General features: G+C 46.9%; 1 protein-coding gene across 3 annotated transcripts in view; it reads right to left on the reverse strand.

The window, feature by feature from the left end:
* Positions 1-15,126, reverse strand: part of BACE2 (beta-secretase 2) — a 115,233-nt gene that overhangs the window by 75,544 nt on the left and 24,563 nt on the right. For all 3 annotated transcript variants that reach the window (XM_082392926.1, XM_082392925.1, XM_082392924.1), the window contains exon 2: positions 5,973-6,061. In XM_082392926.1, the coding sequence (XP_082249052.1) occupies positions 5,973-6,061 (89 nt within the window). The remainder of the gene's footprint in view (positions 1-5,972; positions 6,062-15,126) is intronic.

A 15,126-nucleotide genomic window follows, 5' to 3' on the forward strand; every position in this document is an offset into this window, starting at 1 on the left:
AGCAAAGGAAAACATAAACAACACGAAAAGACAACCCTCAGAATGGCAGAAAATATTTGCAAACAAAGCAACTGACAAAGGATTAATCTCCAAAATATACAAGCAGTTCATGCAGCTCAATATCAAAAAAACAAACAACCCAATCCAAAAATGGGAAGAAGACCTAAATAGACATTTCTCCAAAGAAGATATACAGATTGCCAACAAACATATGAAAGGATGCTCAACATCACTAATCAGTAGAGAAATGCAAATCAAAACTACAATGAGGTATCACCTCACACCCATCAGAATGGCCATCATCAAAAATCTACAAACAATAAATGCTGGAGAGGGTGTGGAGAAAAGGGAACCCTCTTGCACTGTTGGTGGGAATGTAAATTGATACAGCCACTATGGAGAACAGTATGGAGGTTCCTTAAAAAACTAAAAATAGAACTACCATATGACCCAGCAATCCCACTATTGGGCATATACCCTGAGAAAACCATAATTCAAAAGGAGTCATGTACTACAATGTTCACTACAGCACTATTTACAATAGCCAGGACATGGAAGCAACCTAAATGTCCATCATCGGATAAAGAAGATGTGGCACATATATACAATGGAATATTACTCAGCCATAAAAAGAAATGAAATGGAGTTATTTGTAGTGAGGTAGATGGAGTTAGAGTCTGTCATACAGAGTGAAGTAAGTCAGAAAGAGAAAAACAAATACCATATGCTAACACATATACATGGAATCTAAAAAAAAAAAAAAAATGGTTCTGAAGAACCTAGGGGCAGGACAGGAATAAAGATGCAGATGTAGAGAATGGACTTGGGGACACGGGGAGGGGGAAGGGTAAGCTGGGACGAAGTGAGAGAGTGGCGTGGACATATATACACTACCAAATGTAAGATAGATAGCTAGTGGGAAGCAGCCGCATAGCAGAGGGAGATCAGCTCGGTGCTTTGTGACCACCTAGAGGGGTGGGATAGGGAGGGTGGGAGGGAGACGCAAGAAGGAGGAGATTTGCGGATATATGTATATGTATAGCTGATTCACTTTGTTATACAGCAGAAACTAACACACCACTGTAAAGCAATTATACTCCAATAAAGATGTTAAAAAAAAATTTAAATAGCCACATGTGACTAGTAGCTACCCTTGTAGAAAGCACAGTTCCAGATAATGTGGGAAAAAAGTTAATTCTTAGCTCATATTCACTGGGCTCCTCGAACTAAACCTCAAAGAGCAGAAACCCCAGAGATGAACCATAAGCAATTCTGAGGGTTATTAATGTACAGTTTCCAGGAGTAGACTTTTTAGAAAAGTGCATCCGTCCATCTTTATGTTCTAACATCCCACCTCTTGGCACTAAAATGCTTTGGCTCTCAACTGTTCTGCATATTAATTAACTCTATCGAGAGCGAACCCCAGATTGACTGCTTCTTTGCAGCATCAATTCTGGGTGCACAGAAACAGCCACCCATGAAGGATGTGAGTAGCCAGGAAAAAGTCCACTCACAGCAATAAAATCACTTTGAACCAAATTCAGGAGACATTCTGCCTCTGATAAGAGTGTTCAGGGAATGCAGGACTGAAAAATGAAATCAATCGAACTGAGGAGAAAAGAACCACAGAACATTTTATTATTTTAAAGAAACCCAGAGAACATACAGTGAAAAGGTGAAAGGGCAGAATTCAAAAGAGTTGAATCCTGGGGTCAGCTCTGGTTCCCACAAGCCACTCCACCCAGAGAATGCTGAGACTCCTGAAAAACTCTGCCCGAGACTTCCCCGGGGCTCTTCCGCACATTTCAGAGTTTTGGGTCTACCTTTGGGGATAGCTGGTCTGGACCAGGCGACCAGATACCCTTTTTGCTCTTCTAAGGTCTGGAAGTGACCAGATCAGAGTAAATGGGGCCATTGACAGCCCAGGGGCTTCCGTCCATCCTGGAGGGTCATCTATTTCCTGAATAGATTAGTATAAGGTCAGGGGGAATGAGTCTATTGACTCTCTCATGAAGCCAACTGACTGGAGGCTATTTTACTGGCTAAAAAAGAAGTACATCTAAAAAAAATACATGATAGTCTTTTTGCTATATAGTAATTCATTGGAACATTCACCACCATGAAAAGAGGGCTTCTGGTGGGACAAAGCTACACAAATGACGAATGGTAACCTGATGTCTGATTCCATAAATCAAAGAGATCCTGTCAAAGTACCCCAAGTCAAATCTCCAATTACTGGGACATGTTTCAGGAAGCATTAAACCTGAATATCCAGAGACTGGGGGACTTGAATCAGAGGCTGACAAACCCAACCAGAAACCTTATTATAACTAAGAGAGATCAGAGGGGCAAGCAAATACAGAAACATCACAAGGCAGGGAGCTACATCTCAGAAAAGAAACCTTTGTCAAAAATTGAGAAAGGACGTAGAACGTTCCCTCGGCTTCCATCAAATACAGTGGTGGAAGGTGCACCTTAGGCCAACTCTAAAGTTATCTGAGAGCATCAGACAAATTAATCGTACATAATTTACTATGTAAATTATAGTTCAGGACTTTATAATAATAAATCTGTGTTGACAGAAGCCTATGAGAAGCGCAGAGAAAAAAACAGAGGAAAGGAGAGAAAGAAAGGTTACTATAAATTTAAGCAAGTATTTAGCCTACGAAACACACGTGTTAGTAGGGATGATGTTTAGGAACAGAACTTGCCTAGAATTCAGAAATGCGATGTTTTACATTTGATTCAGTTAAGAAGAAACCTGATAGCCCTATTGAAGAAGAGCTCTCCTTAAAGGAAAGGCAGTACCAGGGCTAGAGGTCCAAAATGGGTCATGCTTTAAAGGTACTACGTAAATTTCAACCATACTTGCAAATGAGGGAGGCAGGTTGAAGTCTGAATGATGGAGGTGCCAATGGGATGAAACTGACAATGCAGGGGAGTCGGGGGCTTCTCCTGAATGCTGGCAGGTTCTGCTACGTCTCTCTTTATTTGCTCAGAAAGGAGAAATAGATGAGAACCTTGAGTGCTCAGAAAGCTGGGAGGGAGCCCTGAATTCTTCTGTGGGATTAGCAGGAGGGCAGGCCTAGCCATCATGGGAGCTATGCGTGTTCCCAGGAGGCTTCACATTAAATCAGGTGCAAAAGAGCCAGAGGAGCTCAACCTTTAAGTATGAAAGACAAAAGCCATCTGCCACCTGAACCCAAAACTGGCTAGCAGGAAGCTTAGAAGGACGTGTCCCACTGAAGGCTGAAAGAGAACCATGGTTCAACACAACAATGAACAAAGTAGAAGGCAAATGAGAAAGACACCCAGTTGTCTACCATCGATTAAATACTGCACACTTATTAAATGACACTGTACACAATATTTGTAATGTTGACTATTATTTACCCTTGTACATTTCCATAACTGCATCTGCATAGCAAAAGGGCAACCGGGTTGAAAGCACACTCTGACCTTTATTGACCCCTGGCTGTGCCACTTACCACCTGGGAAGGAAATACCCACCCACGGTGTTAGATTTACACATTTAAATCTATAAAGTGGATATACACATGACCCAGAACTTGGCTTTACTGTGCTGTACTGTTGCTTTATCGTATCATGTGTCCACAGATGTGTGATGGAAAACAAAATTGCTCTGGGGAGGAAAACTGTTAAAGATGTAACTGAGCTCCAGGGATGTCTGTTCTGTCTCTACGGCAGGCAGAGCCCCCAGTAGGCGTGGGGAAACTGCGTGAATGTATAGATTAGGAAGAGCCTTGGAGTGGAAAAAACATAGAGCTGGAATTGCCTTGCCACCAGGATAAACAACTTTGACATAGTTTAACATACACTGCGTTTTCTAGGAATGCAACTACTGTGTAAATTGAGGAAGGTGATATTTTCAGGGGGAAACTTTACTAAGATTCTTCACCAATCTGGGAAATTCACATCACCAAACCAAGCTGCTTTGGGTGTCTGAGTCTATTTTAATCCGATCTGTCAGTCTGCACTGGGCGCCGCATGTCTGGGGTGATGTTCACAGCCTCAGGCATCCTCCAACTTCACGTGTATCCTACCCAGGGTGTTTACACATTGAGGTACTCATCACCTTCCTGTGAATGCCCTCCTTTTACCCCGCACCCCCAAACCCCTGCATATTGCATCAGTGCATTTGGAATTACATATGAAGATAAGTTACACTACCTTTGCGTTTCAGTTCAGGGCATTACAAAGCACTCACTCTATAGAGGGGGTGCCAGGGCTCAAGTTTGGGACCTCTTGTCCTAGAAGCCTGAACCTGGGCCAATCTCTTGGTTCCTGGACCTCCTGTGCTACATGAATAAAAATGAGAGGTTTGGACTGACTTCTGTTCCATGATGAAGTGGGTGAGGGGAGCGGGCTGTTTGGGGCAGAGGATTTGGACGAACCACAGTTTGAGTGGGAAAGGGCAAAGGTCAGCCAGCGATCAAAAGTCAACCTCCTTCCCGCCTGGCTGCACACCCCTTGCCCCAATTTACAGGCATCTGAGGTCACAGTAACAACTTCAGGGCACATACTGGTCTTCACAAAGCAATCACAAGCCAGGAGTTTCATCCAGAATTTCAGTGATTAAAGGTTATCAACACTCTGAGTCATAAACTAAGCTACAGATTCCTTGAAGGAGGGGCCAGCCAGATATCACTGTAGCCGCAGGGGCCCATGTAGCACCAACTACCACTCCCTCCAGCTGGACACACAGGAGACCATACCTCTTTGTGCCACCAAAATGGAGACCAAGATGCACGGGCAGAAGAGAGGTGAGCACTTCTGTATAACGTCTCCTGCCTTATTGATGCTGCCGGGATTTGCTGAACCTTCCCAGTTGTTACTTGCCCTCGTATGTTTCCTTCCTTTTTTTTTTTTTTATCCCCCAACTGAAGTCGGGGTTTATTCCCCGGAACCAAAGGCTGTGGGTAGGGAAAGTGAGAAAGGAAAGACACGAAGAAGATTTGCAGCAGGGAAATGTGATATGCCAGCTCACGACCCTAAAAAGCAAACCACACGTCAGCTGACTTGTCTTATCTGTTTCGTTTAAATTCTAGGGTCACAAAAATAGATGTGAAATTAAAATGTGCACAGCATTAGGGCAGCAATAGATACCTGGGGGATAGTGACTCTGACCCCACGGGCCCCTCCAGAGACGAACAGTGACACACACGAGTCCCAGGGCCTGGACACGCACACTGGACTTATTCCAGAGACTTCTATCTGGGCTCCACCCTTCCTCACACCCCTGCCCACAGCTGCTCGCTTGCAGCCCTGCCTCAGGCCTGAGTGCTTTGTGTTCACAATACATCCTTTCCAAGTGAGTCATGGATTCCTCTCGTCATAAACACCTCCTGGCACAGAAATTGTTTCAGTGAACCGCACCTTGACCAACGCCACCGATCTTCAGGGCGATGCAAAGGTGGCTTTCCAAGCAACGCCAGGCTGCTGCCTGAACGTCTCACACTCACCTCCAATGTCCCCTGCCCCGCTCAGGCGCACCTCCAAGTTAGGACTAGAGGGGCCCAACAAACATCAAAGCGTCACCTGCTCCCTGCAACTCGGGTCTGACGACAAAACTGCTGTCTGATTGAGTTTCTATAAAGTGGGGCTCATGAGAACACACCAAGGCTATTAGGAGAATCCTCCTGTGGATTCATCTGGAATGGATGTATACATGTACGTATGCATATACACGTGCCACACGTGCACACCACACACAAATATATGCACCACCATGTGCACGTACACACAGATACCTCCACATACACAAATACATACATATATACAGACCACTGTATGCACATACACACAAATATATACACACATACACAAATATATACATGAATATATCCCCCTCAAAATGAAAGAGCGTTTTGGTGACTTTCTCCCCGTGTGTTCTGAAGTGTTCATGTGGTGCCCCCAAGCCCGGCCATGCCAGGCACGGACCCATCACTCACCTCTCCGTGTCAAAGTATGAGTCGACGAAGGGATGCGGGGCCCCGGCCACTGCGAAGTTGCTGCTTCCAGTGTCAACAAGTATCTGCAGCTTTTATTTTTAAGGGAAAAACAGAGAAACCATCAGGTTACTTGAATAAGGCAACACTCTTGACTACTTCTTTTAAAAATTAAGTACCAAGAACAATGTATTACTTGGAAAAAACTTATATCGATTAGAAATATTTTCAAAAAGCTGTTAGAAAACTGAACCCTGAACACAGTCTGTCGTGAAGCTTGCATGGGCGAGGTGGAATCAGTTTAGCCTCAGATAGGCACTAAACCTTAAAAGAAGGTAAATTCAGTGGAATAAGTGGGATTTCCTTTTTCAGCCGCTGGTACTTGGTAACCAAGCCAGAGCCCTTTCTCACCCTGGGCTCTTGGCCGGGTTTGTCACTTGGCTGGGGTGGCCCTCCTCCTGCCTTTCCAATCTCACTTGGAAATCCTCATGCACCCCCTCCTCTCCCTCCACACATCCAGGACGCTTTCCCAGACTCCTCCTGGCAGCAGGTGTCCCTCATCTCTGCTGCACAGCCCCTAGGAACACCTGTCAGAGGTACCACTTTTTTTTTTTTTTTTTTAGTTTTAATGAGTTATCATTTACACACAAATAAAAACAGAAGATCTTGGATTTTCCACTGGTGAGTTCTGGCATGGTGTTCTCCCAAACCAAGATACAGGAATTCCTCTTATTCCCCGAAAGTCCCTTTATGCCCCTTTCCAGTCAATCCCTCCTGTTTCTCAGAGGCAACCACTTTCTGAATCCTATTACCAGGGATTGGTTTCACCGGTTCCTGGACATTATCTGAATGGAATCATGTGGGGTTTTTGTCAGGGGAGCGAGAGGAAGGTCTGCCTTCTTCTGCTCAACATGTTTTGGGGCTTCTCACACTGAATAGAGAGACGATACATGCCCCTTCATGCCTCGTAGCTTTAGGAAATGAATTCTCTTAATTCCCTTTACAAACACAGTCACTAGAAAAGTTGCAGGGCCTCACTACAGAGATGTTTGGATTGATTTCAGACAGAATGCAATTAAAAAATTATATTATCTTGTTCTCCATTCAAATATTTGATGTTCAACAGCCTGAGCTCCCAAGCCACAACTTGGATTGGATTGGGTTTCACCTGAATTTCACATAAACATTCCAAGGGCACCAACTAAATCTGCATGAACTTGGGTTTTACGGGAGGGGAATTGGGATGCCAAGGAATCCTCACGTGCACCACTGAACAGTTGGTAACAAGGAAAATTAGGTGGAGATCTGTCTGCAGGTCCATGGGGCTGGGCCAGATAGTCATACCAGGCAGAGTTCTCCCTTCTTTCTGCTTCTAAATGCTCTAATTTTCAGTGGGCGCTCATATCAGAATCTCTGCATGTTTTTAAAAAAATCTCCTTAACTTCAATTCTTTTAAGAGTTGGGTTTATCTCATTTGCATCCAATTGTACACATTTTTCTTAATCCTATCACTTCCTCTGTCACATTTTCTGTTTTAATCCTGCCACTTAGGATTTTTATGGAGGCCTCATCTGTAGCGATGATTGATTAAATCATTAGCCATTGGTGACTGATTCAACCTCCAATCCCTCTCCCCTCCCTGGAAATGAGGCTGAAAGTTCCATCTCTCTACTCTCAGGGTTGGTTCCCCATCCTTCAGGGCTTTCCAATAGCCAGCTCACTGACAAAACGCAGGTGTGGTTGAAAGGGACTTGTTATGAAAAACAAAAGACACCTTTATCACCCTTATCACCGAGGAAGTCCCAAGGGTTTCAGGAGCCCTGAGCCAGGAACTGGGACAAAGACCAAATACATATTTCTTTGTATAAATGTGTGTTTCTTCATATAAATCACAATATCACATATGGACAATGGGAAATCAGCAAGGTCCGGAACCTCACCCACCATTGGAATGAAGCTCATTGTCTTGACAGCAGATGTAGTCCAAGCTGACCTAATAATATATGTAACTCACATGGCCTTGCGTCCTCAGTGCCGTCTCCATGTCCTGGATTTAAAAGGTTCCTGAAGGCAAGATGAGCTTTTCAAGTTGCTTTGGTGAAAGTAGTAGAGAGATGAAGAAGAAAGGAGAAAAACCCAAAAAGCCCAGAATTCCAGGCTCACGGCAGTCATGAAAGCAGGCCGTTTTAACAAGCCTTTCCTGGGTCTCACTGGCAAACACGCACCCAACAGCCCAGCAGTATGCCTGTGGAAAGGCCAGGCCACCTGACAGCCGATTCCCAGGTTGGCATTCCACATCCACACACAATGTTCCTGCACAACCAGCCCCAGGCAAAGCAGACACAGGACCACTGTCCTGGGCATAATGGCCCCATTCTCTGCAGACATTTCACTCTGCTCTCCTGGGTGTGGAATCCCACCTACAGCCTCCGCATCGCACATCAGAACCAAGTCCTCTTATACACTCCCGTCCTCACTTCTGCCACGCTGCACATTATCCCTCCTCGCAGAGGCAGGCGACACAAAACAGAAAGTTACACCCAAACACAGACGGTGTTATTTTACACAGAAGACTCCTAACTGCCAGACGTTTGGCACAGCCATACTCCCCAGCTGTTTCAGCAGAAGCCAGCTTTCAAGAAAATTCAATTTGGAGTCATGGCTCGACCAAGTTGGTCACCACCTCGGCTGTTCCTAGAGGATAAGATTTGAGGCGAGAGATGGCCCAGATAAATGAGGCAGCCACAAAGCCAGGTAAGGAATGGATTTCTAGAGAGCAGTAAATGCTCTGAGTTGGGCTTCAAGTAATGTTTCTGAGCTGCCAACACCTTTTTTCTGTGCGATGACCTGGAAACGGACTTTTCTCACATTGACTTCTCGCCAGGGCCATGATTTTCCCTTGCAAGTCCTAGTCTCAACTGCAAAGGAAAAAAAAATACAGTCGCTTGCCCTATAAATTTTGCAGGATCCACCCTGAAACCACTGACAGGCAAAGGCTCAGGGTGGAGAATTCTTCTGGATGTCTCACCCCTACTCCACTCACTGAACATCCCCTGCTGCGTCCTTATCCCAGGAATTTCCAACATCATTTCCTGTCTCCTTGGGTTCAGCTCCAAGTACACACAACAGTCTAACCACAGAGCAAGTCGTTCAGCCCCATAAAGGGACACTGAAAATCCATACAAAATCGGGATATGCTTTGCACTTTCGAAGCACAACTGAAAATGATTCAGAAGCGTGTAAGAAACATCATCCTTGCTTTACAACAAGAAATGCAGAAAGGCCGCCGAGAGCTGGAAGTCCCCACTTCCTTCCCTACACTAAGCAGCCTCCTGTAGAACCCACATGCCATTTCTTCCAGAATTCAGGAACGCAGACAAAAATCTGTCTCCACAAGGAGCAAACGTCCTGTATTCTGATGGTCACTGGCTTTTCACCGCTCCCATCTTTTTGCCAACCTCAGGGCTCTTTTATGGAAGAAGGGGGTCCCCACTGTGCACCATGTACACACTGGAGCCTGTCTTCTCCAGAGAATATCCAAGCACAGGGAACCCCCATGCGAGTGGGGTCCACGCGCGGTTCGGCAGCCTTTCTCCATCCAGCACCTTGGACAGTGCCCAGGGTGACCTAGGTGCTCAATGAACAGCTGTTGAATAAATGAAAAAGTAGGGGACTGAGAGACTTCCACTGAATGGAGATTACCACATGTAACATAGATAGCTAGCGGAAAGCAGCCGCATAGCACAGGGAGATCAGCTCGGTGCTTTGTGACCACCTAGAGGGGTGGGATAGGGAGAGTGGGAGGGAGACGCAAGAGGGAGGAGATATGGGGATGTATGTATATGTACAGCTGATTCACTTTGTTATACAGCAGAAACTAGCACAACAATGTAAAGCAATTATACTCCAATAAAGATGTTAAAAATAAATAGGAAAAATGTACAGTCCGGACAAACGGAATGTGTTTATTGACTTATAAAAGCAACCTGCATGGTGCACCGACCAATTCTACACAAAATGTGGAGAGGGCAAAAGATCTTAGATGACCTTTTCCAGAAGACAAGAAAGACAAGGTGTGAAAATCCCATTACCCTCTAAATGAAGACTTTCTTCTTTGAAGGATGCTTCTTTGACAATATTCCCCAATTTTAGCAGCCCTACTCAAACCTGCAGAACGAAATTTGATAAAATAATCACGAAACAAGGACAGCCATTATGCACAAGTTACTGCTGGGTGGGAACCGGACAGCTTTTGATGGTGGACAGATTTTTCTCCATGTCAGGAGGGCAGTCCTGTCCTCATGTCACTGTGGCTCTTCATGTTGCTGGGCAGTGACAGAGCACACAAGGCCTGGGACCAAGACCAAGTCCTCCTCCTGTCCTGTCCCTCTGCCCCCTCACGCAGGAAGGGGGCAGCTGACCTCTTTCACAGGACGCCTATGAGGAGGAAATCCAGTCATATGAAGCGAGTAATAAATGTCAGTGCTGATCACACACGCAACTTTCAGCAGGCGGTGGGGAGACAGGTCAGTCATCGGTGGCCATTGACACAAACTCCATGACAGTCCAAGGAACCTCTGGCCAGGGCCGGTTCTGGAGCAATTTGAAGCTAACAGATTCTCCAGGAAGATTCCTTTAGGGGACAGTCAGGACTCTATATCGCCATGCCCTGCTCTGCCTAGAGAAAGCTTACTTGTTTTTTCTGTTTGTTTTAAATTTATTTTTTATTTTTACTTTTGGCTGCATTGGTTCTTTGTTGCTGCGCGCGGGTTTTCTCTAGTTGCGGCGAGCGGGGGCTACTCTTTGTTGCAGTGCACGGGCTTCTCATTGCGGCGGCTTCTCTTGTTGTGGAGCACAGGCTGTAGGTGCATGGGCTTCAGCAGTTGTGGCACGCGGGCTCAGTAGTTGTGGCTCGCGGGCTGTAGAGCACAGGCTCAGTAGTTGTGGCGCACGGTCTTAGTTGCTCCGCGGCATGTGGGATCTTCCCGGACCAGGGCTCGAACCCATGTCCCCTGCATTGGCAGGCGGATTCTTAACCACTGCGCCACCAGGGAAGCTGCTTACTTGTTTTTAAAATGGCACATCTTATGGGGTTTTATTTTCCCCCTTTTGTTTTGATGCAACTATGAGCCACCTCTCATGCTCTCTGCCAGCGAGCGGAGGTTAATTACAAACCACACACAGTGCTGTCTTTGAGACCCAGGCAGTCCTACATCCTCCAAAGGGCCTTTCAGTGGCGGCCCTGATCCATTCCTCTCCTCCGACAGCCGTGCCCTGATTTTCAGCCCCCTCCCTTGTCTGATGCCTTTTACTGGCCTCTCATTTCTCCAAGGTGCACAGGTTTCCTCTCAGTGAGCTTGTAAGTTGCTTGAGGGCAAAGCCCTTTTTCTTAGTCTTTGGAACAATCTCCATAATGACTACCTTTGATAGGAATTCGATAATCACCTGGTCCCTAAGATAGGGAGGAAATACACATGAACTCCACCTAGGAGTGGAAAGCTGATAAAGAAGGTAAGCCTGCCAAGAAGCTGGAGAGAATTCACCGGGCCAAACTCCTGATACATTTGTGCACAGACTTTATTTAGCTTTTCTAGAATTGGCTAGGGTGGCTAACTTAACTTCCCAGTTGCTATATGATCACATGCTTCCTCTTAAATATCCAAGGCTAACCAGAGGTAGGAACAAGATGATGGGGTGGGGGGAGTTTGTTGGTGCCCTCCACCTGGCACCACACTCACTCCAGCTGCTGGGGCTCTTCCAGTATCCAGGGTGCAGTGTGGTTCCTTCCCAGCCCTGTCTGATTCCCAGTAAAGCCCTAGTCATACCTGCCAAAAAAAAAAAAAAAAAAGAAAGAAAGAAAAAAAAGCCCTCCAGCATCCATGTCAGGCCTGAAGTGCCCAGGAATGAACGCTCACTGCTGGGCGCAGCCCTGAACCCCAAATACACAGCTGACGGATGAAACTTCCACGTCCTGATCCCCGGGCGGACGGCTCTGAGTGCGCCGTGCGCCACCTCCAGGATCCCCTGTAGCGCTGCCCTGCATTAGTCTTCTCCTCCCTCCTGCCTTGCTGCCCTGCCCCGACCAGGGCCTCCGGGTAGAGAGTAACAGGGAAGGTTGACTCACACAAGCCTTGCCTCCTGTGCCCCAGAGAGATGAGACATCCGTCAGAGGAGCTCCCTCCCCACAGGTTCACCACCCGTGGAAACCTCCAGACTGTGCACGGCTCCCACTGTCCGTTCTCAATTCTCGGTTGATGCACTGGGCAATAACCCCGCAGAAAGCCATTTGCTAATTGCCGTAATAAGGAAAAAGGTGGCATTAAGGAGAAGAACTGGTTCCGCGTCTAGTTAGTGATTAGCAGCTTGACATTCCTCAGATATCGCTGCCTCTTCTTCAGCAGGTTAATAGATAGGAAAATTAGCAGATAATTTCAAGAATGGCTCATTTAACACAACGATTCCTAATTACATTAGCAACCCATCTGCTGAAGTCTGCCAGCAAGCAGAACGCACATTAGTGGGGTCCTTTGCGGCCTGGCTCTGCAGGGCTGTGTGCCCACAGTTGTGACACGGGATTGTAGGTGCTGATCTCGTTAATCAGGTTCTCTTGGGGCCTTCAATTCTGGAAATGAATCTCATTTACTTAAACACGCCTTGTTGAAGGAAGCAAAAATAATTGCCACGCGCCATTTCTCCACGTTCTAAAATTAAGGTTGTTTTTATAGAGAAGGAAAAAAAAATCATTTTCAAAGGGCTCCACTTCACACAAACAGATGTTACCGAAGTTAGCTACGAGAGGCTTGATTATACAATCTATTCAGGCTCTGTGCGCGCGCGTGTGTGTGTGTGTGTGTGTGTGTGTGTGTGTGTGTGTGTGTGTGTGTTCGTGCACGTGCTTCCCTCTCACAGATGGGGCTCTTGCTAGAAAAACACAGCCCAGAGACCTGCGGATGGTTTCCCCGGCTGCTGGGAAACCTCAACTGCCGAAAGGCTGCTGGTGCAGGAGGGGGGACACCAGCTTGGCTGTCTGATCTGAACGTGGTGGCAGTTTTCCACTGAATGCTTAGGGCTTGGCAGGTTGAGGCCGGCTGCAGAGGTGGTAGGCTGTAGGAAGGTTAAGTGCGGCGGTCTAGGAAACTAAAAGTCACCCCGAAATCAGAATCCTTCTGGACACGGGAGCTGCCACTACCTCTGCAGCTGAAACCTGTCACCGGGGTGATGGGACAGTTACTGGAGGGAGGGTCTGCTCTGTGGTTGAGTTTTCTAACTTTTCAAACAACCCATCCCTGTTAGGAGGAGCGGAAAGGCTGGATTTCTACGGTGGGGGGAGGAGATTTCATCACACACCACAGCTGATGCCCTTAAATGTGCTGCAACTATGTCTGTTCATGGGACGCTGGTTTCAAGTCCACTTTCTACCTGGGGTCCCAGGATGCACGCTGCACTTTCTCTAAAGCAGAGTGGCATGAAAAATATCAGCTTTAGCGTCTGTTAGACCTGGATTTGAACCCTGGCTTAGCCTCCTGTGAATGAAAAATACCACCTGCCATATCAGTAAACAAAGGATGTTATAGCCATCAAGCCATCACATTACAGCCTCCTTGATGGTGAGCCCTGAGGAAACTCAGGATGAGAAAGCACAGGATATGGCCCCAGGTAGCTGAGGTGCACATCAAAGGAATGATTTCAGTGAACCCAGACTCTTGCATCTTCCCATACATAGAAAAGCACTAAATCCGTTAAGTTGAGATGTCTGGCTTTCTTTAATTAACGATAATATTTTGATGTTCTGACTACCTGGCCTTTGCTGCAAAAACTCCTCCTGTATATCCCGGCCCCCCCCCCCTTGCCTCTTCAGAGCAGGTCCTCAGAGTGACCTGAGATGCTGTGTCCTGGGCTTAAGTCCTCGGTTTTGTCCGCCAACTAAAACATAACTCTCAACTTTTATGTTATGCTTTTTTTTTTTTTGCAGTTGACACTCCTATTGGCCATGGAACCTTAAGGGGCACATGAGATGCCCCTCATGTATGTGTGATACACCCAGAACAGCGCCTGGCACATTGGGGTGTTTCAATTCCTCGGAGACGGGCAGCGTGACTTGTTTTCCTCTTGCTACAGGGCTGACTTCTCAAATACATCACTGTGCCAAACGTCACACGCATCCAACTCCCCAACAGACTTTCACGCCAAGTCTCCGCACCGCAGCTAGTGTGGACGCAGCCCAGAAGTAACGTGCATAAGCTCCAGAACTGGCACCCCTGTGTGTTTAGCAGCCTTTCCCCGTGCACCACGGCTGGTCCTGCTGCAGGTGATGCTGAGATGGGCGTGGCCATGCACTGAAACCTTTGGGGGTGCCCTGTGTCAGCAGCACCTGCACTTGGCCGGAACTAGGCACAGATCCATCCGGGAACGCTCTAATCCCAAAGCCAGGAATGCAGTTTTCACTCACCCTGTCTTTTCTTCCCCACCATGGAGTCAGTATGTCCTATCTATTCTACTTCCAGAATGTTTCTAAAACTGTTCATGCTCCTCTCTCCCCTTCCACCTCTCTGGCTCACCCCAGTGTCTTTGTGTCGCTAGCTCTGAGCACAGCGCCTGGCACACAGTAAGTGCTCAATAAAGCTTGCTGAATGAATGAATGGCGCCCAAACATCACTGAGGGCACCCTGTCGCAAGAGACGTAAGTCCAGTTAGTTTCTGCTCTCTCCGGCCTGGGTTTTCTCAGGGTCCAAGCCCTCCCCGGGGTTTTAGTGAGTTCCAGGGTCTCCCAATCGCAGCGACTCCTGGGCTCTGAGGACAATTTTTAACAGTGGTGTAGCAATAGCATTAGAGTACACTTGAGAAAGAAAACAATACTCTAAGGCCACTGCCCTAACAAAGCTGCACCTGGGGGTCTCCATTGTCAGGTCTCATCCTTACATGTGAGAGTTGACCCTGGGTTTGTTTCCCTTAATATTCCAAGGCTCCAGCCATCCGTTCAGGCTGCTGAGAATTAGAGACAACATCTGCACTCAAGTCCAAGGGTGTGATCACACATCCAGGGCTGCCCTTGGTCCAGCAGAGCCAGGGCCAGAACCCAGAGCCACTTCACCTCTGGGCTCAGAGCTCACAGAGTAGCTGCCATCACACCTGAAGAAGGTATTTGGGTGTCTGCCAA

This window comes from Balaenoptera borealis (genome assembly GCF_965194805.1).
Source record: "Balaenoptera borealis genome assembly, chromosome: 5".
Classification (NCBI taxonomy): domain Eukaryota; kingdom Metazoa; phylum Chordata; class Mammalia; order Artiodactyla; family Balaenopteridae; genus Balaenoptera; species Balaenoptera borealis.